This window comes from Callithrix jacchus, chromosome 1 (genome assembly GCF_049354715.1).
Source record: "Callithrix jacchus isolate 240 chromosome 1, calJac240_pri, whole genome shotgun sequence".
Lineage (NCBI taxonomy): Eukaryota > Metazoa > Chordata > Mammalia > Primates > Cebidae > Callithrix > Callithrix jacchus.
The window spans coordinates 11,301,524-11,328,818 of record NC_133502.1 but is presented as its reverse complement, the minus strand read 5'-3'; the positions used below and the strand labels follow the sequence as shown (position 1 = coordinate 11,328,818).

Below are 27,295 nucleotides of genomic sequence, written 5' to 3'. Positions count from 1 at the left end.
GAGATTTTCACCTTTCTTGTTCTCAGTATTGCATTTCTTTCCATTCCCTAGAGAGTCAAAGATAATGGTAATAATACACAATAAGTATCACATTTTACAGGTTTTCAAAATCTTGTCACACGTATTATTTGATACTTTGCAGATATCAAATGGTTTCTACAAAGAAACTTGTGACTGGCCAGAATCTTGGGGGCCTTCAGATCTTCTTCACTACCCTAGCATGAGACCTTAGGAACTTTTTAGGGTTTAGTCCCATTTGGGAGCTGAAGTGAGAGCTGAGCCCACGCTCCTCTGTCTGCATTAGAGAAGAAGTCCAGACATTTTCCCAGCTGTTCTAACGGCCAGAAGTATTTCTGTGGATGGAGCTCTCCCATTGTATTTCTGGGCACAGCTCATGTGTGTTGACTGGTCTTCCAGTCCAGGGCATTTTGTCAAATTACTTTTCTTAGTTAATACTGTGTGTGTTACACAAGCCAAAAACGACAGAAAGTCCGGTGTCATTCAAGAGAGCGCCAATGCATCTTTCTTTAGGAAGGGTATGGTAGAACTGTGTGCTCCTTTTGATTGGAGGCTATTTCTGCAGGCCTTGGTGTGATGCACCCACAGTTAGATGTCATTATTATCATAGGTAAAAACCGAGAGCAGGCCTCACTCCTACTCCAGAGTACCCTGACTTTTAGAGTTTCATACCCCTACAGTGTACTTCTGGAATTTTCTACATTCATGATTAGTAAAGTAGGAAACACATATTTCCATGGCAGAAACGAAAAAGAGATGATTCAGATTTCAAAATACCAACTTCCAAATCCATTTCATTGCCCTGCAGAAATGACTAGCTTTGGAAGTATTAATCATTCCCCACTTCTTATGGTTCAGTGTTAGCTGCTCAGTCTAACCAACAAAATAATTGAGGGGCACCGTTTTTTAAAGAAACATTAATTATTCTCCATGCCTTTCTTTTAGTGTGCAGATGTGGAGGATGAAGACTGGGACATATCATCCCTAGAGGAAGAGATATCTTTGGGGAAAAAATCTGGGAAAGAACAGAAGGAACTTCCGCCTGTGAAAAATGAACCACATTTTCCTCATGTGCTAAATGCCTGGGGCGCATTTAATCCTAAGGGGCCAAAAGGAGAAGGTTCGCTGCTTTCTCCTCTAACACAAGCTCAGTCCCTTTTCTTATTAGTTGTGCCTCATCTTTATAAATATCTGATTAACTTATGCTAGCATATCATCAGACAAAAAGAAAGCTGTCAATGCTTTATGTTATTTAAGTAAGGACTGGATATGTATAACTTACTGATTCATATATATTTACTTATTTTTATTTAATTGTAGGACTAATCTTTACATTATGTAATGTAATGTAGTCTTTACATTAAAAAAAAATTTTATTTTTATTTTGAAACAGGATCTTACTGTCACCCAGGCTGGAGTACAGTGGTGCAGTCATGGCTCACTGCAGCCTTAACCTTCCAGGCTCAAGCAGCCCTCCCCGACCTCAGCCTCCGGAATAGCTGGAACTACACGTACATGCTATCATGCTCAGCCAATTTTTTTATTTTGATTTTTGTAGAGACAGGGTCTCACTAGGATGCCCTGGCTTAAACTCTTGGACTTAAGCAGTCCTCCCACTTTGGCCTTCCAGAGTACTGGGATTACAGGCATGGGCTACCACTCCTAGCCCCCAGATTGTTTGTATTCTTTAGGTTTTCTTTTTTCTTTTTTTAGGATATGGGGGTCTCACTATGTTGCCCAGGCTGGATTCAAACTCCTGGGCTCAATCAATCCTTGTGCCTCAGCCTCTTGAGTAGCTGAGACTACAGAAGTATACCACCATGCCTGGCTTTATTATTATTTTTGAAAATGTCCATATACATATTCTCTTCATGAAGATGCCTTTTAGGAATTAAAATTTCTGATCATATACCTGAATGAGACCATTCTTCTGGCAAGTGTTTCTGTATTAGTCTGTTTCCCTATTAAATATTTTTCTTCATTTTCTTCCAAGGGAGGTTTTTCTTAATAGCATTGTAGTCAGTGGGATGAAATACTATGAGATGAGATGACTTGAAATGATTTTCATATTCCCCAATTTAGAGCCTAGATAAGCTCAATAACTCAATATTTTTTAAAATTAGAAATGTGTAATTTTTTGTCAAAGTAATTCTTGCACACATTGAAAGCTGAGTTGTTCAGAAGGCTTCTCTATGCCATCTCACCACCTTCAGTGGTGGTACCTCTGTGCCTCTCAGTAATAGCCTTTAACCACTCTTTCTTGATCCATTGACTTTAGATATTAACTGTTGATGGCCTGCAAAGACAGATGGGGACTTGGCTCATTTTTACCACCCACTACACCTCTCATGCCTTCTTCATTGTTTTTGTATTCCTACTTATCATTTTATTAACTTTTTTTTTGTAAAGATGGGGTCTCACTAGGTTGCCCAGGCTGATCTCAAACTCCTGGTCTCAAATTATCCTCCCACCCCAGCCTCCCAAACTGTTGGGATTACAGGTGTGAGCTACTGCACCCAGCCTGTAATTCTAAACTAATACCTGCACATCTCCACCCTTGCTCTTTCCATTTGCAGCAGCCTCTTGCCCCTTTGTAAGATAAGCTGTTGCTGCTTCTGTCCTTCACACTACCTTTGCTCTCACATTGTCCAGTGATAACATAGCTGTTGCATAATTTGCGTCGGTTATCTGTGCTGTCTGAGTCAACTCTAATTATTGAAAAGCAGGAGACTCTGTTTGTATTACAGTGACTCTTTACATGGCCAAGAGGATACCCTAAGGACATCTCCTGTCTCTTTCCTCCAACACTATAAATCTGTGCCCCTGGAGAGACATATTTCTAGAGTCAAACTTGGGTAGAATTCTCTGCACTCTATTTCACTGGCTCAGAATCATGCCACTAAAATTGACTTCATTGTTAAGGCTACCTTAGAAAATCTGTTTTTAACCCCTAATCTCTATTTGGCTTGTTAATTTCATCCTTCTTTATTTACCATCTATTCACTCAGAGTCAGTAACTACAACACAAACGTACTGAGCACCTTCAACACCCAGGCCCTGAGCTGAATGCTGGGGAAGGAGTGGGAAGCAGGATGTGGCCCCTGCTGCCCTGTAGGCTGCAGGGTGGAAGCTTGCATCTAAGGGTCCTGTGAGTGTATCCTAGAGATGCGACTAATTCATGCTTGGATTTTAGAGTGGCCTCATACAAGCTCATGGGGGTTGGGAGATGAGGATTCATGAGCAGATTTAGACACTGAGTGATTGACAATATGAAATTACAGATTTGAACAGACTTCACAATGTGCCTGTTTAACAGTTGAGGCCTTCTCTTTCTTCTCTTGCCTGTCCCCACCACTTACAGGACTTCAAGATAATGAATCCAGCACATTAAAAAGCAGCTTAGTAACCGTGACTGATTGGAGCGACACTTCAGATGTCTAATTCCACATGTCAGAAGATTCTTCCAGAAGCCAGCAGTATTTCAGTATGACAGTGTTTCAGTAACTTGCCTCCATGACTCCAGTGCTTCCGCCCTGTCGTGTCCCCCACAGCAACACAGGGTCTAATGCAAAGAACAACCATCTCTTTAATGTCACCTGATACAGTATTGAAAATCAGATCCTCAACAGTGTTTTGAAGCACCTATAGGTGTTTAAGACTTCTGCTGCTTAAAAATAACATGTCATCGAAGTCATAAAAAGTTTTTTCTTTAGAACGGTACTCTAGTGTTAAGTGTATTTTTTTCCAACTATTTTTTAAGTGATTTTTTTTAAGGTTACAGCAGGTTTTGGTTTGAATTACTAAAACTTTAAAAAATATTTTTCTTATGTATACTGTCGCATTGCAGGTGTTTATATTATAAAATTCTGTTAGTAGTCTAAACACTAAAATTTTAGTTTAGTCCACTAAAATTGAATTATGGGAACCACTAATCACTACAAGTTAGTCTGGTTATTTTTCATATAGAAGTAAGCTTAATCCGGGCGTGATGGTGTTCACCTTTAATCCCAGCGACTGGGGAGGCTGAGGTGAGAGGATCGCTTGAGCCCAGGATCCAGCCCAAGACCAGCATGGGCAATAGCAAAACTCCACCCTCCCACCCCCCAAAAAAGTAAGTTTAGAATTAGAATATAGCTAGGGCTATATTAAATACATTTTCCTGAAGTACATTTATCACATTCGGCTTTGAGCTACTGTAAGCATGTTACTATTAAATGGTTGGTTATTTTATATAGCATATTCTTTATCTTGGATATTTTCTGAATAAAGAGTAGTTAAGTGCCAATTAATTTATCAGACTAAATAGAAAATATTTGAGTCATTACTGAACTCACATATGTATTTTTTTTTACTTTTTAAAATACCCAACATGTATTATAAAATACCTCAAAAGTAATTTAGTTATATTCTTAAACAATGACATTGTCAAAAGTCAGAAAGTTCATATAAACTGTTTTTTGCATTTCTATAACTTGGTGGTACTATATTCTCTTTGCAAGAAAAAGTAACCTTTTAACAAAAAGATCTGTTGGGTTTTAGATCTCTTTTCGTTTGTCAGCCTTTTCAGTAAAGCCCTCCATTACATCATTGTGACTGTGGCTGTGTTATTAGAGATGAATTCTGAGTTAAATTTATACTTATTAGGGGTCTTACAGAGGGAGAATCTGGCCTTGATAGCTATGCCATATGACATCCTGTCCTAATGGTTAGGACAAATCTTTTTCTGTTTCCACCCACCCTGGGGCCCTATCTACTTGTAGCCCATTCCTGCCTTCTAAAAAAATCCTTCTGACTTCCTACAGAGGCCATTTCATGCAGATATACTCAATTTATATGTATGTTTCTAGAAGCTTTAGTGAAGGCTGAATCAAAGTTTCATGTAGTAGGACAGAGAACAGCAATCTACAAAAATACACCACACCCAAGATGGCCCATGTGTCACTTTGTTCATTCAGTTATTTATTCAACAGATATTTACTGAACCACTTGGTCTGGTTTGGTTTTGAACATTCACTAATTCATTTAATTACAATTTTGCAATCTAGTTATTGTTATAATCCTCATCCTAAAGACATGAGAAACTGAGAGTTATTAAATAACTTCCTAGAAGCCATACAAGTACAAAGTGACAAGGGCAGGCATTAAGCCAGGCCTCGATTCCATGTTTTGTGTCTGCCATGTCTACATTCCTGAGCAGAAGGGCTTGGGGAAATGAACTTTTGCTGAATAAACCCAGTATTTAAAGTAAGTCACTACATCTGTGTCTTAAAAGCCCTTCCTTTAACTTACTGGTTAGTTGTAACTTTTTTTTTTTTTGAGACAAGAGTCTCACTCTGTTGCCCAGGCTGGAGTGTGATGGTGCAATCTTGGCTCACTGCAACCTCTGCCTCCCAGGTTCAAGCGATTCTCCTGCCTCAGCCTCCCGAGTAGCTGGGATTACAGGCACACACCACCATGCCTGACTAATTTTTTGTATTTTTAGTAGAGATGGGGTTTCACTATGTTGGCCAGGCTGGTCACGGACCCCCCATTTCAAATTATCCGTCTGCCTTGGCCTCCCAAAGTGCTGGGATTACAGGCGTGAGCCACTGTGCCCGGCTGTATCTTGATATTTGTATAAAATTTGGTTTGTTCACTTTTGGGGAGAACTATTCCTTTATGTTGCCCCTTACTGATGCCCAGCTAATGTGTTTCTGGTTATTATCAGATCTTCATCCCCCATCCTCCCTAAATTCTTCAGTATAATCTAAGCATTATCTTCATCAGCTCAATTTTGAATAACAAATTTGTTTGAAATGCACACCCACAACCCTGACCCACACTGGCCTGTAGGACCTTTACGTCTTTCAGTTAATTTGTATTTCTGCAAAAGCTATTTTAAAGGATTATCAAGGTTTAGAATTTAAAAATTTTTTAACACACTTGTTCATTTCCTTTTCTTTCCACTGAGCATCTCTGAACAATGTGATTTTCCTTTTAAGTCTTTCACACTTCAGAAAAATACATTTACTCATGTTGTGATTCATATCAGACAGTTTCTTACTCAAAGAAACACAGATACCAATTCTTATTCATACTTCGAAACTGTATTTTACCCTAGTCTACCTCGGTTCAAAGGCCTAGTTTTGACATTACTGTGGCAAATTACTTAAGTGCTCTGCTTTCATTTTCTTCTCTGTAAATGTGGGATGAAGACAGCATGCATCTCCTAGGATGCCTGTGAAGAGTGAGTGAGACAGGACATGAAAGGTGTGTATTAACGGTGATAACTGTTGCCCTTGGGAGCATGTTATATAGGGCTGGCTCTAGGAAGAAACCTGTGTCTTTTCTCAGAAATCCCTGGAGCAACTTAAATGTCTTTAGAAGTGACAAGTCTCTCAATTATACCCAGTTAGTTCCATAAACAGGTTCTGGAAGACACACTAGAACTCAGCCCATCAGTTTTGAGTGAGGCACGTACCTCGTGGGCTTGGGGTGTCATTAGCCCATTTATGCCTGAGGTTGCAATGTTTTGAAAAATATATATATATATTCTTGAGACCAAGTCTTGCTCTGTTGTCAGGCTGGAGTGCAGTGGCACGATCTCACCTCACTGCAACTTCCACCTCCCAGGTTCAAACAATTTTCTTGCCTTAGCCTCCCAAGTAGGTGGGATTACAGGTGCATGCCACCACGCTTGGCTCATTTTTGTATTTTCAGTAGAGACGGGGTTTCACCATGTTGGCCAGGATGATCTCGATCTCTTGACCTCATGATCCATCCGCCTCGGCGTCCCAGCGTGCTGGGATTACAAGTATAAGCCAAAGAGCCTGGCCAATTTTTTGAATTTTTCCAATCACACCTTGGCAATGACCTTGAGCAGTAGGATATAAATAACTCCCACATGCTTAGTGTTCTAATAATGGAACACTAGGCATAACTGGATTTTAATTGGCTCCACAATTAACCACAACCAATATCTCTATCTCAGCTCCTGTTGATGCCCTAGCTCAGGGCTCTGCATTCTGTGCCATGGATGCCTCAGCCCCTTAAGGTGGATGTGCCACATGATGGTCAATAATATCTTTGTTCCATTAGCCCTTCTTAGAGCAGTCATAATGAATTAAAATCATGACAGACACATGTAAGAAACTAGAATTTGCCTGTATGCAGCCAGTAACATGTCCATTTAACCTGGACACCTTTTGAGGAATAGTCTCAGATTGTCCCCTGTTTACAAGACATTGTTCCTTATATATCTGTTTAATCTATGAATGAAAAGAAACATAAGGAGCGGGTAAAGACTTTTATCTATGAATGATTAAAAAGGCTAGAGTATGAATATTTCTTGAATCTTTGGTACTAAATGCTTTTCACGTTCTATATAAATGTAGAAAACATTTTACAAATCCTGTAAATAACCTGTTTATTTTTTATAGAAAGCCACAACAGAAAATGATTAGTATATAACCATGTAAGAACATTTACATCCATACAATCAACAAATGCTTCAAATGCATGTTTTAAAAATAGTTTGAGTGTTAATTATGGGAGGGCTTTAATGGGATCATTTTGTGAACAGTTCGCTTTTATAACAAACTCAGGATGCAGCTTGCCAGCGAGCTCTTAGACATACGCATTTTTATCAAACTGTTTTGAAGGGTTTGTGGTTTTAAAATCTTCTCCACCATGATACTTTGTCCGAGAAGACATGACAGATGTGGCCCCATTGTATGCGTATCTGAAAGGTAAAACATAGTTTGGTAGATTCTATTCTACACATAGGGCAAACAAAAAATGGGAAGAAACTGTTTCACCCCATCTCTGGCAATATCTAAATAGAAGTCTTCCTCTTCCATATCTAAATGTAAGTCTTCCTCTTTCTCAGATAGCTTTCTTCTCTCTTCTTGCCCCAAGAAGTATTTTCAGTATCATTTCTGAATAACCAGTAGGAGGGAGAATCTCTGCAGAAGAATCTCATGACTTGGCCATTTGTTCAGTTACTCTCTTTCAAAACCATCTTTTAAAACTCATCTTCCTGGAACCTAGGAGACTTAGTAGAGGCCATCAACATTCCTGCCTACCTTGAGGAAAACTATGTTGATGAGGCTGAAGGGAAGAACATGTCCTCATATTCAGACCCTTATTTCTACTGACAGAATTTGCTTTGGAATATAATAATGGTAAAACTTTAAAAAATGAACTGTACTGCCAATCTTCCAATCCTGGGCTTTGGAGGTTTCTGAGAACCACATGAGCCATCTGTAATTTGTCCCGCATGTAGTGATTTAGAATAGCATTCTACTTTTTAACAGGTCATTTTTGTCTCTTTTTCATACCTGGGTGTTTTGTTGTTGTCAGATATTGAAAAGCAAAATATGATACCACCAATTATGCACAGCGAGGCTCCTGCCCATCCAATAAACAGAGCGGCTCCTAATTCATACCTGTGAGAAAGCATTACACAAGTATTACAGCTCACTTATTTGGGGAGTAAACAGTATTTAACACTGCTAGTCAACATTTACTAAATGCTCATTATGTTTTTTTGCTATTGGAAATTGTAAAGGAAATAATAACACCTTGCGTTTGTAAAATGCCGTAAACTCTCCCCAAAGTGTTTTTATAGCCACGAAACCAACATTGTGAAAGGAAATGAGGGCATCCACGGGGGTAAGGTCAAAGCAAAAGCGGTCACAGCCAGGGCCTCCTGACTCAGCCAGCACCTTTCCTCTGCACTCTGCTTAAAGCTTGCCAAGCTTTCTTTATTCTGCTCTGCAGGACAAATCATTTAGGCAGACTGTAGTTAGAACGAAAGGTTGCTTTTGCTTTTCATGTTAGTTCAATTTAGTAAATGTTTGTTGAGCACCTGCTATGTGCAAATCGTCACTAATCGCTGCAGTCTAGTGGGGAGATGAATCAATAGCTATCATTTAGTGATAAATTGCTATTAAGCATCTGCCAGATGGCAGGTCACAGTGCTCTGCTAATGACTGCAGCAGGAGCAGATGCAAAGATAAACGAGACAGTCCTTCCCCTGGGAAGGCCATGAAACAAAGGCATGAAGAGTGCTACTGAGAACAAAAAACAAGATCACCTGCAGTCGTGGACTAGAGGAAATCCTTCTAGGGGAGGTGTAGTCACCCAGAGAACAAGGAATGAGAAAAGTACACCAAGGCCGGGTGCGGTGGCTGATGCCTGTAATCCCAACACTTTGGGAGGCCAAGGTGGGAGGATCTCCTGAGGTCAGGAGTTAAAGACCAGCCTGGCCAACATGGTGAAACCCCATCTCTACAAAAATACAAAAATTAGCTGGGCCTGATGGCAAGTGCCTGTAGTCCCAGCTACTTGGGAGGCTGAGGTGGGAGAATTGCTTGAACCCAGGAGGTGGAAGTTGCAGTGAGCCAAGATCACACCATTGCACTCCAGTCTGGGTGACAGAGCAAGACTCCATCTCGAAAAAAGAAAAGAAAAGAACACTCAAATGTCAGGGACTGTGTGTGTTCTCATGTTTGTTTATCTGAAGAATAGTTTGGTTTTGGGTTTTTGTTTGTTTTTATAAAGAGTAACTCTCATTCGGGTCCCACAAACTTCTATTGCAAGGCAAAATAAATCCAGGTGCTTTATAAAGCCAGGGTCAGAGGATCTGTTTTGATCACACAGACTCCATAGAGGAGATGAGGCAAGGAGAGTAAGAGGTCAGGGGAAGGCAAGACAGGGCCCAAGGTTGGGTTCCTTCCACAGGGTGTAGGGGAGCCAAGTTCAAGGGCCAAGGCCAGGCTTTGGTATCAGATTGAGGCCACCAAGTGCTGCCTGGGGTCTTCCTGAGCCTTGCTGCACACCCTCCTACTTGCAGTGTCACTGTATGTGAACTCTGGCTCTGCACATGGGCAGGCTTTCTGGGGTGGTCCGAGTCACAGGCAGAGTGATATAACAGAGTGGGCCCGTCACTAGTCAGGGAAGCAGGAAGCAGAGTGTATGTTTAATCAACCATGCATGGTACCCGGCACTGGCATCCTGTTTTAGTGATCCTCAAGATTTTAAGACACATATCACATCTATCAGGGACATGTGATTCAGTTGTGCATTTTTAATTGGGATTGAGTGACATGTGTGCACAGTAAATGCTGCTCTGTGACCCTTTCTTTACTCTTGTGTTGCCTTTCCTGGGACATCAGGGTGATTGATGGGGCAAGGAAGAGCAGTGACAGAACAACTATGGGGAAGCCCCTCCTCCTGCTCTGGAGTACTAACTGCTCTGGCATCCCAGAAACTTCACCAGGTTCCCTTAAGGGGCAATGGCAGAGACAGAGGTGTAGTGGGGAAAAACACCTTTGGTCTCCACGTGCGTGCATGTACACACACAGGGACGCGCGCGCGCACACACACACACACACACACACAAGGACTGAGTAGGGAAGTGCACAGGTGAAAAAGAAGAGTTGGCAGATCAGGAGTGTTGACCTGGGAGTTTCAGAAAAGATACTTTCATTAAATACTGTGTTACACATCTATAAAGATGCCCTGGATTTCTGCAGTCAGTCCTGCTTTTATGTTGTTTTAATGAGATTATGCATAGACAACAAACAGCGTGCCTGCCAAACTGGAAGTGCGCATCATTTGGCCCCTGAAACACCTGGAAATCCTAAAAGATGGCATCAGATCTGTGTGCTGGCAGCCTTTTTACTGCTGACAACTAAATGAATGCGCTCTACTGAAAAATTCTGCATGAAGTACACTATTACAGGATGATTATAATTGTATGACACTTTCTATTTTTCTCTATCTTGTCTCCTGAAACTATAGCTTAATATTACTCTTGGTGTAAATATGCCATGGAAACATGGTCTGAGATTTTTCTGAAAATACTGAGCTTCACTAAAATAGAATGCCAGTGCCAGACACCATTGTTAATTATAAATAAATCTCTAAGTACTAACAGTAGTGGCCAGTTGGAATGAAGATGATAGAAATCATAAGCATAGCTTGGCACAATGAGTTCACTGAAAGGAACGTTACAAACACAGTGTTGCTACAAATCACAGGATAAATTACCCAGGCAGATGACGAATTGGGTCTACATTAGTTTAAATCATATTGAAACTTTCTGGAGAAATTCGAGAACCATGAGTTTGGCTTATATTAATAAGCCTTTAATACCTTTTTAAAATATGTCCTTTTTATGTATTTTTTTTTTGAGATGGAGTCTCACTGTGCCACCCAGACTGGAGTTCAATGGTGCAATCTTAGCTCACTGCAACCTCCGCCTCTGGGTTCAAACGATTCTCCTGTCTCAGCCTCCTGAATAGCTGGGATTACAGGTGTGCGCTACCATGCACAGCTAATTTTTGTATTTTTAGTAAAGACGGGGCTTCACCATGTTGGTCAGGCTGGTCTCGAACTCCTGACCTCAGCTGATCCACCCACCTCAGCCTCCCAAAGTGTTGAGATTACAGGAGCAAGCCTTTTTAAAAAAATATCTTAAGTCACTACATATTGACTCTATTCTAAGGAAAAATCATTTCCATTTGAATTTCAGGGCGAATTATGTCAGAGAACAACGTTTAATAGTATCAATTTAGAGATGATTTCAGAAACCACATGTCTACCCAAGTATTTTTTTTTTAACAATTTCAATGTGAAGGCTCTTGTGACATGCTCTGTCTCTTTTAGAGTCTTTTCTTTCTGTTGAAAGACACATTTCACAAACTTAACAGGGACTTCAATTCCACCTCTCAGTGTATATCTGGCAAAAACTGATGTGTATTGAAAGACATTAATGTAATATCCACTCCAGTTTGTTCCCAAGGCACGTACTCTTTCACATTGATTAGGAGACTTATTTAGTCTCTGGAAATCTTTCTTCCTTTTTGGTAACACTAAGAAGCTGATTTCAACACCTTGGTAAGATTATCCAAATTTCAGTTTCTCTGTTGCAGGTCTTTCATGAGTAATATCCTCCTGGCCCTCAGCCAGCCTTCCTACTCAGTGTGCCGTCTTTATGACCAACACCAAAGTTTCTTTATTATTCTGAAAGGCTGCAATTCTACATGACATTGGATCGATCCATATCCATGATTTGCGGGTTGAGGACGTAACTTCCATTTATGGAGGAAAACGTTGTTTTTAGAGGATCTTGGTTGATGGACTAATCAAAAGCTGTGCGTATTATACTTTAATAAAGTCACTGAGTGACTTTAGAACCGAGGAATGAGGAACAAATTTACTTCTAACAGAAATTAAAACACAGATAATCATGTATAATTTTCCCAAAAAGGAAACCGTAAGGATCTAAGGTGAAGATTCTCCACCAGCTGAATGTGGTACTGTAAGCTGTTGCCCATGGTTCTCATTTCCTGTTGAGTGGCTACACCACAGCTGCAGACCTTCATTCTGATGCGTTTCATACTTCAGTTCATATTTTAGCCATGCCTTTAGAGTAATCCTAAGGAAATGGAATGCTGAACAACTCTTGTTTTCACTTCCTACTTTTGTCTTCCTGTCACCTCAATCCCTATTCTCATGTAGGTTTGCCATCCATGGGGAGCTGGTAGAGCCTCCTCTAGTTACCTCTATAGAAATGACATGCCAGGTATTATGCTAATCAGGTGTTCAGGGCAGATAAGAGGGGCATGGCCCTGGCTCACAGATCCAGATTAGATAGTCTAGTGGGGATAGTCAGACATTAAACCAATAATTACAGTAAAGTGTGATGAAACAATAGAATTACAAGAGCATGTTTTTGCAAGGTAAACATTACCACAGTTCTCCCAAATACACTCATAAGTGGTTCAAGTCAGTGTCCACGCTAATAATAGCTACTGATACTGTGAGGTCATTGTACTAGGACCTTTCTGTCCTAAGACTTTTTTTTTTTTAATAAACACTACCATATTCAATCTTCATCAAAAATCTGGGAGATAGGTATTACTATCCTCATTTTACAAATGAGGAAACTAAAGCTCTGGGAAATTAAATGACTTGTTCCTTCATGTCTCAGCTAAGTAAATAGTAGACCCAGGATTTCAAACCCATAACTGTGATTCCAAACTGAAGCTCTTAATTGGCGCCATCATCCTTTTATGTACACTTTAGCTAAGTAAAAGATTTTATAAATATAAAAAACCCAATCAATGCAGCATATTTTTAGTTGTTATTTCAGAAAGAGGGGGGTTTTCTCCCTCCCTGGCTCATTAAATTCTCAGTGGCTCAAGAGCTTCAGGGCATGGAATTTTTTTCTGAATGCCCTTGGGCTGCCTTTTCATCTGGTACAAAAAGAGGTGAGGATGCCAATTAAAATCAGGGCATGCTGGAGCTGAAAAAGGAAAGAGCAGCCCCTCCCAAAGCAAAGCAAGATCAGTTTTTAACAAATAAAAGCACCTCATCCTTTTTAGATCCCCAGAGAAGTGAAGTAACCTTGCAGAAGGTCACAGAGCTAGAAGCCAGGTCTTTTGCCATCCTTCAATATTGTGTTTTTTACAAACACACTGTCCTGCTCCTCATTTTCATCAAGAGTAGGAACAGCCAAAAGACATTTTCCAATTACCTTAAAACAACTACATAAGTTTTTTTCAAAGAGTTTAAAATCCAGAAAGTACACTCATATATTATCAAAGTTAACATTTCAAAATTGAATTCTATTGTTGTAACATAAAACTTTTTCTTCAATGCATTGTCTTACATTAAATACAATCCAAAATCTATATAACTGCATGAATTGATTTTATTTTTATACAAGTAAGTATTCTAAAGTAATTATCTACATTTCCCCAAAATACACCTCATTCTTTTGGGGCCCCAGTTATGTGGGGTGCCCACTCATCCTGTGTATCTCTCTGAGGCTGCCATGGTCCAGCCTCCTTTATGACACTCTCAGCCTCCCCCTCTGCTGGGTTCTCTCCTACAGTCTGGCAGATGCCACAGGACTTTCCTACCCAAGGATCCAACAAGACTTGAGAAATAGTGGCAGGTGCCTCCCAAATGGTGGCTAAAGTGGGATGGAATAATTTAAATTGTAAGTGTCTCCTTATATATGGAAACTTCATAGAGAAGTCTTATATTTAGGAAACTCAAAATAAAGACATCTGGGAGGGGGTACCTATACAAAAAAACTGCTTTTCTGTGGCTAGATTATAACAGACACACACCCATTGTCCTTCCATGCACTGTGATTTCCATCAGGGTAGTTCAGAATTCTACAAATTGTATGTATCAATAACGGGTGGCATTTATTGATTACCTACCATGTGTCACTGTGGTGGATGCTTTATAGATGTTTTCTTTTTATTTTCTAAAATGAACATGTCTCAAGGATTTTATTTAGCTCAGTAACTAATTAGGGAAGCAAAAATATTAGGTCTGTGAAAAAGTAATTCAGGTTTTTGCTATTAAAAGTAATGACAAAAACTGCAGTTACTTTTGCACCCACCTAATACATTACAAATTGTCCAAAGGTAAATTCAGGAAATATATTTAGGCAACCAGGAATGCTGAAATAAATTTATAAATAGATATAAAACTGGTCTACACATATATATGTATATTTAATTATGTACATATTTTATTCCTCCTAACTGAAATTTCCTATCTTTAGACCAATATTTCCCCAATATGTTATTTTCTTTAATCCTCTAACATTCAGAACAGGAAATACTATCTCTGTTATCCAGTCAAGGCAGCTGCATCCTACCTAAGATCACAGTAAAGCAAGGGCCAGGGCCAGGGCCAGGGCCAGGGCCAGGGCCGGAGCCAGGATCTCAGCAGAGTCAAACTCTAAAACCTGACCCTTCACTTCTCCGCCACCTGCCTAACAGTGTGTAAAGTGATCAGTGAGTGTCTACATAGGAGTTCTAATTCCTGCAAACTATTCACAGAAATTTAAACACCATCCACAGTAGGACTAAATCTAATGTTAGCCAAAGTAAACTGTAAAAGGAACATCTCATGTTCCCAGAGTCACATAGTTCAATTCAAAACCAAATCTGTTGCTCAGCACCATCCATGCCATTAATCTCTATTGGTGTGTGGATAATTGGGGAGTTTGCTTGGCCTTGATCTTACGTGAGAAATGAGGCGCTGAGTCATAATACTCACAGTAGTCACAATAACAGGTTTACATGCAAACTTTGAAGTCTGAATAAACTGGCATCACAGAGAGGACGGTGCTTCAAGGTGGGAAATTCCTAAAATAACAAATACTGCCCTGAGATGCCTTAGGGCATTGCCAGTATTGCTAAACATGTGTCAAGAATCCGTGTGTGGATGTGGGTATACATGGCTTTGTGCTGAAGTAAAAATATACACACGGGCTTGCAACAAAAGAAGCTTGGGTCAATCAAAAGCGTACCTGACATTTCATTCAGTCTGAACACATTTTAGAATTGAACCAAGAGTATCGATCCAGTTGACAACTTTAAATGATTACTTATCTCTAACTCAATGCTATAACAGAGATAACCAGTAATTTTTAAATTACACATGCCTTGATTGATTGATTGACTGATTGAGGCAGAGTCTCAGTCACTCTGTCACCCAGGCTGGAGTGCAGTGGTGCGAATTGGCTCACTGCAACCTCCACTCCCTGGGTTCAAGTGATTCTCCTGTCTTGGCCTCTTGAGTAGCTGGGACTACAAGCATCCACCACCACACCCAGATCTTTTTTGCATTTTTAGTAGAGTTGGGGTTTCACCATGTTGGCCAGTCTGGTCTTGAACTCTGGACCTCAAATGATCCACCCGTCTTGGACTTCCAAAGTGCTAGGATTACAGGCATGAGCCACCCACACCCAGCCAAGCCTTATGCTTTCATGCTAGGTCCCCTTCAAACGTGCCTTCTACTTCAGAGCCAAGTGTCTTAGAACAATGATCTCTTCTACTAGGTTTCCAACATTTCAACATACATTTCTCTGTGGCTAACCTTAACAGACTACATAAGGTAATGTACTATACATTAATATACTCTGCGTTAGGGTCAGCATCCCTAAAAATAGTAGCTAGCATTTAGTAAGTAAGTGTTTACCATGTACTAGCCTGATTCTAAACAGCTGAAGTGTACTATCTCATTTCATCCTTACGACAACCTCCTACTACGTATTATCCCCATACTACCGATGAGGGACACCGGGTACAGAAAGGATAAGTAACTTCTTCAAGGTTACACAGCTAGAAAGTGGCAGAGCGAGGGTCTACTCTCAGTGGCCTGGATCCAGAGTCCTTGTTCTTGAACAGAGTGCCATGCTGCCCCTCCCTGTTCCTTTAAGCCATCACCACAAGCACATTCCCTTTTACTATTCTAGAACAGATGCAGATGGGCAGACAGTCCTACACTACTGCAGATTTACCAACCTTGCTAAGGGTCATGGAGCTTGGGTCAGCTACAAGAGATTCCAAAGCGAGCAATGCGTGGTTTTGACTTTTAGATACTGATGGTTTTGTTTAGGAGAGCAGCCAATAAATAAATAAGCAGGTGCAAACCACCTGGTAGGGTTAGGATGGAAGGAAGCATGAGGTGGAAAGGGAGCACCCAAAACAGGGACACCCCACCCAGAGTGCAGGTCCTGAAGGCTGATCAGAGGTTAGCCAGGATGTGAAAAGGAGAGGAGCAATGGGGATAAGAACTGAATTACCAGAAAGCAGGGCACACTGGCAGAAATCATGATACAAACTGGTCTGTAAAAACAAAAGTGAGCAACAAATATTTAGTTCCCAAGCAGATTTTTAAGTCATTCTAGCATAACAAAAGCATCAAAGTAATTCTGGTGATCTAAGGTGGCCTACCCTACTTCTGAACAAACTGAAACCACTGAATAACATTTTCTTAATATTTAACAGTTGAAATTTAACAGTTGAACTCTGTTTTGTTCTTACCACTTGGCACTTAGCTAGAATCTCCTATCTAAGAATCTGTGAGATCAACGTTAGTTCATCCTCCAGATAACCTCATGAATGGAACAAACTTAAATAAACAAACATTCATAATGTATTAAATTATAATAAGGACAGAAGAGAGAAATTAAATATTTTGACAAGGTCACCTGGTGAGGTCAGTATTCTTTTCAACCTCACCCAGGAAAATCTGTATAATCTAGAAATTGACTTTTTACATTGTCTACTGTCCATTCAACTTGACAACAAGAATGAGAGAATTTGTCTGAAAGTAGGTAGTTGTTTATTTCTAACTACTAAATTGCCACAATGGTGAAAAGATTTTGCCTACTTAAGTTTAAATCCTAAAGTAGAAACCAAACAAATGCCAGGAATGAGAAGTGCAATGTGATTTTGAAAAGTCTGGAAATAAGGCCAGGCGCGGTGGCTCATGCCTATAATCCTAGCACTTTGGCAAGCCAAGGCGGGTGGATCACGAGGTCAAGTGATCGAGACCATCCTGGTCAACATGGAGAAACCCCGTCTCCACTAAAAATACAAAAATTAGCTGGGCATGGTGGTGCGTGCCTGTAATCCCAGCTACTCAGGAAGCTGAGGCAGGAGAATTGCCTGAACCCAGGAGGCGGAGGTTGCAGTGAGCCGAGATCGCGCCATTGTACTTCAGCCTGGGTAACAAGAGTGAAACTCTGTCTCAAAAAAAAAAAAAAAGAAAGAAAGAAAAAGAAGAGAAAAGTCTGGAAATAAAAAAGTCTAGAAGATAAGATCCCAACACGAGAATAGAGAATATCTGGTCCAAAATATTAATGGTAAATCTCATATAAGAAAAATAAGTCTAAGTCTAAGACAATTCTACTTCCTCAACCAGAGCAATTGGTTAAATGGTGTCACTTTGCATGATTTGAAAAGAAGTTTCTTAATGTTGATCAATTCTTACTTGGAATAGTTTCTCTAAGGCAACAAAGCAGGACATTCAGAAAGTTAGTGGTCTGAATAAAACAATGGTGGGAATAATGCAATTACATTTCAACATCCTGGTATGGTGAATCATGCTAAGGAGTACTATTACTACAAGCTTGTAGGAGATTTTTCTTTTTTAATTTATTAGCTTTCATTTTAATAAAAAGGAGGAGGTCGGCTTGACACAGCCTAAAGGGAAAAGTTGAAAAAGTGTTTTCAAGGCTTCACAAGAGCTCACGCGGGAGTCAGCAAACATAACCATAAAATGAAATGAAATAGAATGAAAGCAAGCAAACAGAAAGGAAAAATGGGGAAAGAGCAGAACTCAATGAAACTCTTTACAGATTGCAATTCTGTCAAATGATTGCAGCTTGGAAGAAAATTCTTCCCAGATATGTGGTGGGAAAGGAAGGGCATTTAGAGGAACTAGCCACTGAACACAGAGTGCCATGCTGCCCGCCGCGGGCCTGCAATCTTTACTCCAGCTCCATGCTAGAAGGCACTCATTTTTTCTCATCAACAAAGCTCCCGTTGAGTTCCTTGCAAATAGCAGGAACATGTTTGATGAGCTTTAGTTGTGTTTTCCTAACCTGGGCAACCAAGATGGGCCTTATATGGAGTTGTCCTGGAAATCTACAAAGAAGATCCAATTAATACAACATACTAATCTGAAGAAAAATAACAGCAGCAGCAAAGCAAGAACAACAAAATCATGCTCTGAGGTCTAAACTGTTTTCCAAAGTTTTAGGGTTTAGGTATTGGAGAGCAAGTATTTGCTCACCAGAAATTTAGACTGGAACCTGTGGCAAGTAGCTGTCTCTCACTCTGCTTCCTAAGGGCCCAGATCCACACACTCCTGCAGGGAGAGACAGTATTTAGTGGCAGCTAGTTTTTGTAAGATTAATGTATGATAATGACAGAAGAAGAGAGCCTTCTTGCTCCATCCTCTGGGAGGCTCCCTCTATCCACTGAGACAACGGGAGGCTTCTCTGCTAATTCTGAAAGGACAAGGTCTCCAGATTAAGAATTTCACTTCTAGGTACTGTGCTAGGCAAAGAAGACAGAGCTGTATAGATGTTTTCTGACCTCAAGGAACTTAATTCTCATGCCAGTTGATTAAGACACCAAAGAATAGTCAAGAACATTCCTATAGTGGCATCCTCCACATCCTAGCCACCCACCTAGGGCTGGCCCCGCCACAAGCTTTGATTCTACGTATTCCTAAATTCATGTACAAACGAAACCAGAAGCATCAATTATCAAATTCCAGCAAATGCTAGTCCAAGTGCTATCCTGAGAACAAGCCAAAATAAAATCTCGCTTTAAAGATGATGTCATTTCAGACCCAGGAAATCAGTTCATTTTGTGATGACAGCTGATTTGTAGCTTATTCATCTTCTTAGTTTTTATCCCCTCTACTAGAAGGTGTTGATAAAGGGAAATCTAATGAAGTAATGTTAGTTAATTTATTAGTTCTTATACAAGCGTGTTTGGTTTAAATGAGTTCTTTTGGGTGTCATGTCATTTTTGTGCCTCTCTCTGTCATTGGGGTAATCAGAATCTGATGGCATCTACAATTCTCAGGCCTTGATAATTCCTTGATCCAGCTGGATTTTGTTGGAATCATGGAGGACCTTTCTTTGTGAAAGGCACTGCCGGGAAAGCAGAGATGAAGGAGAGAAAGTCCCAATCTCAAGGAGTCAACTCATTCTCAATATCAGGTTTCTTATAGTCTCTCTTTTCTATAGACCTTGATGCAAAGGGGCTGTTATTTGTTTTTTTTTTTTAATTAATTTATTTTTTAGAGGTGGGATTTCACAGTGTTAGCCAGGATGGTCTTGATCTCCTGACCTCGTGATCCGCCCGCCTTGGCTTCCCAAAGTGCTGAGATTACAGGCATGAGCCACTGTACCCAGCCCAGGGGCTGTTATCTGTAAATATTACCAATATATAAGCAGTGCTGTTTTTCATGACCCCTGGTTCTTATGCTTTTAATTACATAAGGTAAATTGGTGAATTATAGGTGTTATATTTTTAAGCCATCTCAGAAAAGAGTTAATAACGGCATCTATAAAGATAAGCCACATCTTATATACTATACAGAATTTAAAAGCAATCTTAATAAGAGTTAATATAGTACAACAGGAGCTAATATAAGGTGCTTGCTCCGTGTCAATCACATCTATCTATTTATATATATTGATATATATCTCCTCTCAACTTTCACAGCACTTCTATCAGAGGAGTACTATTATTTGTTTTACACAGAGAATACAGACTGAGAGAGAGAGAGACTGGGCAGAGACAGAAAGAAAAATGCCAAGCTATGAGAATGGAATAGCTCAGTGTAGCACTAAGAATTTGAAAAAGAGGAAAACCTCTCATAGCACCTAATGACTTTACTGAGTTTAACCAAAATCTGAAAAGAGAATATGAAATTCCAATGGCACTAAACTGAATTAGGTAACTGACTGAGCTACAGCAAGCACAGAAAACAGTCATACGAAGATAGCTTTAAGTTATTGTTTGTATACGAATTAACCTTGATCATTTGAGGAAAAATTCCAATGATTTTTAAGATATAGACAAAGATATCCTTAATAATTGTCAGGAAAATAAAAACAGTAACATAGAAAAGGTAATACACAAAAGTCAACGATGTGTTGAATAAAATAAACCATGAGAAATACAGGTTTGTTGCATATTTATGATCTCAAATCCTAAAACAAAACTATATCATTTAAATACAATATTTTACTTAAATATCATTAAAATATTTCTAAGTTTCAGAAATACAGTCTTAGTTTCCATGTCAGTGTTTGCTGCCATGTGCATCTGTGCAAATCTCATTTGAAAAAGAAGTTAGGAGAAAATTAATAAATCAAGACATGCTTTTGTATCACAGGCGGGGATAAAAAAGTTATATTGGGGTCTAAAACATTTGTTTTTGTTTCCCATTTAATAAAATATCTGAATAAAACCTATTTTTCAATGTCTAGAAAAGGCTGAGCATGGTGGCTCACACCTGTAATCCCAGCACTTTGGGAGGCTGAGGCAGGAGGATCACCTGAGGTCAGGAGTTTGAGACCAGCCTGGCCAACGTGGTGAAGCTCCATCTCTACTAAAAATACAAAAGAATTAGCTGGGCATGGTGGCACGTGCCTTAATCCCAGCTATTCAGGAGGCTGAGGCAAGAGAATCAATCGCTTGACCCTGGGAGATGGAGGTTGCAGTGAGCTGAGATCACACCACTGGACTCCAGCTTAGGCAACAAGAACAAAACCTCTGTCTCAAAAAAAAAAAAAAAAAAATTATCCGGGTGTGGTGGCACATACACGTAGTTCCAATTATTCTGGAGGCTGAGGCAGGAGGATCACTTGAGCTCAGGAGCTCAAGGCTGCAGTGAACTATGATCATAGCACCCACTGCAGCCTGAGTGACAGAAAGAGGCCCTATCCCTTAAAAAAAAAAAGTACAAAAGAAACCCCCTTCCACAGTATATGCAGCATATTTCACAAAAATTACAAAATAATGGAATATTACAAATCATGCATTTTAAGAGCCAGTGTTCTGAGGTTCAACTGCCTGATTTAATTGACAGTTCAACCAGCCTGCTCGTTTGGTCCAACTTCCCTTGAATGCATTACTTGGCCTCTTTCCTCCATTAAAAAAAAAAAAAAAAAAAAAAAAAAAAAAGAGTACCAAGAGGACCTACTTCATAAGGTTATTGTAAGAATAAAATAAAATAACATAACAAAATAATATTCGCAATGCTCTGGTTGGCACCTGGTAGGGACTCAACATGGGCTATTATTTTCATTGTATTTCACGATGTAAGCATTTACTATTTATGCATAAGCTACACTTAAGACAGAACCAGAAAATCAATTTCCTGAAGATTCCTAAAACCACCAGAAAGAAAGTAAAGCCCAGCTGACCAGTTCTTTCAGTAATATACTTCTTAAAAATTCTACAATATTTGACCTGAAGACTAAAATAAAATTCCGGCCTGGCTTCCTAAAGAGGGATGTAGATACAGTTTCCGGTAAGACAAAATATTTAATATATTAATTCTGACTTGGTATCACTGGGGTTTTCCCAGTCCAAAGAAATAAGCCTAGGAAAACTATGAAAAGCAACAGCCAATAGTTTAAAAACAACACCAACAAGCAAACCAATCTGTTAATTCCAAAGCATTCACCTGCAACACAGACCAGTCACATCTGGGTAAAGTTGCTGTCCTCCTACAGCATTTTTTAAAAACCTTGCATTGTGTACAGTTTCCTTATAAAGGTTTATTAGGTGAAGCTTGTTAAGACAGTAGTTAACAGAGCAAATTTAAAACACCCAGAAACTAGCGTCTGGCAAATATCATTTTGAGTAGACAACAATCAAGGTGAGCTTTTAATTTTCTATTCTCACATTGCATCATTCTTTTCTCCCTGTCTGACCCTTTCACTTTACTTGACCTCAATTTTATGACATAAAGCAGAGATGATGAAGTTTATAGTTCTAAATTTGATGCCTTGAACTATTTAGAGACAAGACACCATAACACTAGCAACATAATTAAATGCACCTTTTGCCTATGTGGCACATTACACATTTAATCTTGAATGATGTCATCGGTTACCATTTATCAGTATGTCTCACTTTCAAAAGCCATATAGGAAATTCATGTCTCTTAGTTGAGAATAGTAATTTACATACATTTCCTGTGAGCTAGAAACGAACTGAGAAGAGTACTTACTTTTGCTCCACAAAGAGAGGATCAAAGAATTCTGTTGTGATTTTGTTTGCATACAGGGAACAGCCAGTCATTGAGCACAGCCCTAACAAGTATCAGAGGGAAAGCACTATGGTTAGTGTGATTTCGTTAACATCATCAAGTACCTTGTTTGAAAGAAAGTTACTATTTACCTGACAGTATGAACACAATCCCAGCCAAACAAGCAATCTTAGCTTTGGCTTTATCGGAACCTCCAACTTTGGTACACTTCATTCCAAAGAGTGCAAATATGGAACCAAAGAAGCCCAGGCTGACAGCAGCGATCATAAGTCCTCTACATGCCTGGATATAACCTGCAATTAGAATAGATCATTTATGTTATATAAAGCATGTGGCTGTCCAGGAAGAAATCCTCATTTACATTGTCATTCTGGATGTTTGTTTTCCGAATAGATAACTGTAATGGTGAAAACATGTGGCAAGACAAGCAAGAAAGGACAGCAAGTTAATCTAGCAGCAGTGCCTATTCTAGGTCACATGCTGTGAAGTGCGGTTTAGGCACAATCCTCAGGGTAGATCTCTGAGTTTATCATTCCCATATTCCCTGATGAGGAAACTGAGGCACACCAAGGTTATGTGACTTGCTAGGGGTGAGTTCGAAAGTGGCAGACATGGATTCCATCCCAAATCAGACTACAAATTCCATATAACATTGCCTTTCACTGTGAAAAGCATCATCTGCCACCATTAGAACTCTCTAGCTCCCCTGCTCATTGGACCTTAAAAGGTTGTTTTAATGATTTTGACATTATCAAATTATAAGATTTATAATTGGGCAGCAGAAAGAGCTCCAAAGAGTCAAACCTCCCAATACTAGTGAAAGCTTATTAATAGGAGACTAACTGGAATATCATCATGGACCATGGAGGGTCTAAGCCAGGAAATATCTTAGTGAAGTACTATTGTTTTCAGGGCATACATAATAAAACTGGGTTTTAAAAAGCACTGTTTTGTAGAAGAATAATTTATAGTGATTAAATCAACTGTTCTCCTATAAATGAATGAATGCCTTTAAAGTACCCTAAAAAGTGTCCGGGTGCAGTGGATTACGCTTGTAATCCCAGCACTTTGGGAGGCTGAGGCAGGCAGATCACGAGGTCAAGAGATTGAGATCATCCTGGCCAACATGGTGAAACCCCATCTCTACTAAAAATACAAACTTTAGCTGAGGCAGGAGGATCATAAGGTCAAGAGATCAAGACCATCCTGGCCAAAAACATGGTGAAACCCCAACTCTACTAAAAATACAAAAATTAGCTGGGCGTGGTGGCACACACCTGTAGTTCCAGCTACTCGGAAAGCTGAGGCAGGAGAATTGCTTGGGCCTGGGGTGGCAGAGCTTGCAGTGAACCAAGATTGTGCCACTGCACTCCAGCCTGGGCGACAGCAAGACTCTGTCCCACAAAAAAAAAACTACCATAAAAAGTATGTTCTGTCAGTTCATTTGTTCATCCTTCCTGCGCTATTCATTTTCTTAGTCACATATTTTTATTTGCATAGTCAGGGTACAGGGTAAACTTCAGTGTGGCTTTTTTCCAGGTTTTTACATTAACAGGGTTTAAACTAATACACTTTTCCCACATAAGCCATTTTCATTTCAGCCTGAAACAATGCCATATTTCAATCTAAAATAGTGATAGTAGCACATACTGGGTGTAAGTAAATGTTTGCTAAGCAAATGAACATATATACCTACATCAGGTTTACATTTGGAATTAAACTTTTTAACTAGAAAAAACCTCTTATGTGCCAAGATACAACAAATTATTTATTATTGGTGTTCAAGCAAAGCCATAATAAATAAAAATTCCAAGACCACGATAATCATGAATTTAGGGAATAAATACTAATGGCCTCCAGTCCATGTTTCTTTTTTTCTTCTCTCTTTTTAAGACAGGATCTCACCCAGGCTGGTGTGCAGTGGCACAATCATGGCTCACTACAGCCTCAAATTCCTGGGTTCAAGAGATCCTCCGGCTTTAGCCTTCTAAATAGCTGAGACCATAGGCACTTGCCACCACCTATGGCTAATTTTTAATTTTTTTCAAGAGACAGGGTCTTGCTATATTGCCCAGATTAGTCTAGAATTCCTGGCCTCAAGCAATCCTTTCGTCTTGATCTCCAAAATGGTTTGATTACAGGCATGAGCTGCCGAACCTGGCCCCAGCCTGTGTTTCTTTGGAAAAGAATGAAATTGAAGTTTTACTCCTATTCCTTGGACCCATTTTTGAAGAGCAAACCGGAGCTGCTTTACTTAGTTGTAAACACTTTAACCTCTCACAAATGCAGACTGCAAGGACAATGACCGTCTCTTGTGTCGTGTGAACTATTTCCACACAAAAAAACCATTTCACCAACACCGTGGCTCTCAAAAACAGCAAGCAAATTTATTTTAGCAAAACAGGATAATGGAGGCTTCTTTCGTAGCAATCACCGTGCTGCAGGGCTATTTGGGTCTCTGCTGCCAAGTGCTGAAGCAGCTCTATTTTAAACTTCAGTCCTAAAGCTCCCCAGCCAGAGCCCAGACAGCAGGTAAAGGCAAGACAGAGAGAGGAAGCCCGTCAGTCCCTCGCAAGATTCAACAGAGCCTGCAAGGATAACCCAAACTGGTTCATCACTTCCCACCAGGGCGACTGGAACAGTGTGGCTTCATTCTTTTTGTGAAATTCATTTTAATCTATGATTTGGCGGTTTTATAGCTGACTCCGGCTGCAGTCATTAAATAAACATAAAATGGGGACTCATCTATTTATACACACTCCTAGAAAACATTAGCATGCACCATAATTTGCATTTCCTTTAGTTATCTTCCATGCTTTGTTAACAGAAAACGCAAGTTATTGGGAATTTACCAAAGGTTAAATTCTATAATCTGGTCATTTAGAACACGGAATGCATTTCCCAGATGATAAACAGTGGGTGGAATCCCAGGCATACCCATTCGACTCTTAATATGACAGGGAAAATAACAGTAGTCTTTAAACTCTATGTAATCACCACTCATAACATTTTTCCCTAGTTTCTCACTCTGAGGTGTCCCATCCCAGCCTTGGTATTGGCAGCAGGACCCGCTTTGGTCTCTTGACACAAGCACGAGAGGGGAGGTGGGCAGGGCAGATTCTGATCTGGTCAGGTCCTTCTTTTGTGCCAACTAGAACCCGGATTTGGAAGGTTGAGGTACATTTCTCCAGCATGGACAGTGGCAATAACTTGCTAATTTTGGGCATGCACAAAGAAGGCAATTTACACCGGGCATGGTGGCTCACACCTGTAATCCCAGCACTTTGGGAGACCAAGGTGGGTGGATCATGAGGTCAGGAGATCGAGACCATCCTGGCCAACATGGTGAAACCCCCATCTTTAAAAAAAAAAAAAAAAAAAGGCAATTTACAAGGACAATCATTGGCCCCAGATTTTCTGAAATGGAGAGCAAAGAGCAGGGGATAAACTCCCCTGCCTGCCACAAATGTAATGGAGTTAGTTGCTGGTAAGCCTGAGATTTGTAAATTCTCAAGTGTTCTAAGGCTACCCGTCCTTACAACACCCGCAGATCAGGCCCAAGATGATTCAACAAACCCTTTCAGAGTTTATCTTTTGCAAAGCAGACCTGGACAGCCTGGCTTTCTAACAGTTCCTGAAGGCAAAACTTATAAGTAACACCATCAGGAGAAGTGGTAGTAAAAACCTAGTCAAGGAGGCCATTATTTTTGACAGGTCTAATTTACTGACACCGTTAATAGCTAATTAACACATTAAGGTGCTGAGGCATGAACATATTTACTTAGAAGTTCTCTGAAGTATAATTTATAGTTAGTTCTCCTGGGAGAAATGGCAAGCATTCCCGCTAGCAAAAATAGATGGGCATACACTAAAAACAAGCTGGCTGAAAATCATTCTCAGCTGAAGTTCAAGTGGTGCTTTGAAAGGTGGATGGGTTAACAATAAACAGAAACCACAAGCTCATTCAGCTGTGAAATTTCCAAATAGTAAAATAAAGCGACTTTAAATTAATGAACTCTGTTGGAGGGAAACCTTCAAGGTGTTCCATAAAAGTTAAGTGTTTTCCAAATGATGTGTACTTTATTTTGCAAATCAGAAAAAAAAAAAAAAAAAAAAAACAACGAAAACATCCACTTGGTGGAGACAATTTGCTAATAGCACCTGTGCTAATTGATGAATGGGGGGTGGGGAGAGGAGGGAAGAATGTGCTTTTCTTCTCAGGGTAGCTTTGTGTACTTCTGCAAATCCTTTGAGAGAACAGTGGTAGGGGGAGGGCAGGAACTCTTTTCAGCTCTGGTGCTTCTATTTACTGGAGGTATGCCCGTGGTTATAGGACCTAATCTCTCTGAGGCTCAGTTTTCTCATCTGTAAAATAGGGATAGCAGCACTTCCTACACAGGATGAATAATATGGGTGTCTGCTGAGTAGTAAGAAAGTCATCAAAGCATCCCTTCCTATTATAATACTACAGTGGATTCCAAGCAGAAATTAGAGCTGGGCTCTTAACGTGGCCTAACATTAAATCTAGACATTTAGCTTTGGTAAGCCTCATTTTCCTTACAAGGAAAACAAGTGGCAATGATACCCCTAAGGAAGGGGAATCAGAGATTTCTTCTTACAAGAAACTCAGGGCTGGGCATGTTGCTCATGTCTGTAATCCAGCACTTTA

General features: G+C 39.9%; 2 protein-coding genes across 36 annotated transcripts in view; one reads left to right on the top strand and one right to left on the bottom strand.

The window, feature by feature from the left end:
• DZIP1 (DAZ interacting zinc finger protein 1) overlaps positions 1-4,605 on the top strand; it is a 60,999-nt gene extending 56,394 nt beyond the window's left edge. For 23 of the 33 annotated variants that reach the window (XR_013533571.1, XR_013533561.1, XM_078367692.1 and 20 more), the window contains 2 exons: positions 964-1,138; positions 3,380-4,605. Coding sequence is in view for 31 of the 33 variants with exons in the window: in XM_078367692.1 (XP_078223818.1) it covers positions 964-1,138; positions 3,380-3,459 (255 nt within the window). In the remaining 2 variants the exon portion in view is untranslated. The remainder of the gene's footprint in view (positions 1-963; positions 1,139-3,379) is intronic. The other 10 variants (XM_078367917.1, XM_017969996.4, XM_078368034.1 and 7 more) reach the window with 1 other exon arrangement.
• Positions 4,606-7,406: 2,801 nt separating this feature from the next.
• Positions 7,407-27,295, bottom strand: part of CLDN10 (claudin 10) — a 163,532-nt gene continuing 143,643 nt past the window's right edge. For 2 of the 3 annotated variants that reach the window (XM_078368142.1, XM_002742485.4), the window contains exons 2-5: positions 22,758-22,919; positions 22,588-22,669; positions 8,337-8,444; positions 7,407-7,738 (exon numbers count right to left, since the gene is read on the bottom strand). In XM_078368142.1, coding sequence (XP_078224268.1) covers positions 7,624-7,738; positions 8,337-8,444; positions 22,588-22,669; positions 22,758-22,919 — 467 coding nt within the window. In that variant the 3' untranslated portion in view covers positions 7,407-7,623. Of the gene's footprint in view, positions 7,739-8,336; positions 8,445-11,541; positions 16,665-22,587; positions 22,670-22,757; positions 22,920-27,295 lie in introns of those variants that run through there. The other variant, XM_035292734.3, reaches the window with a different exon arrangement.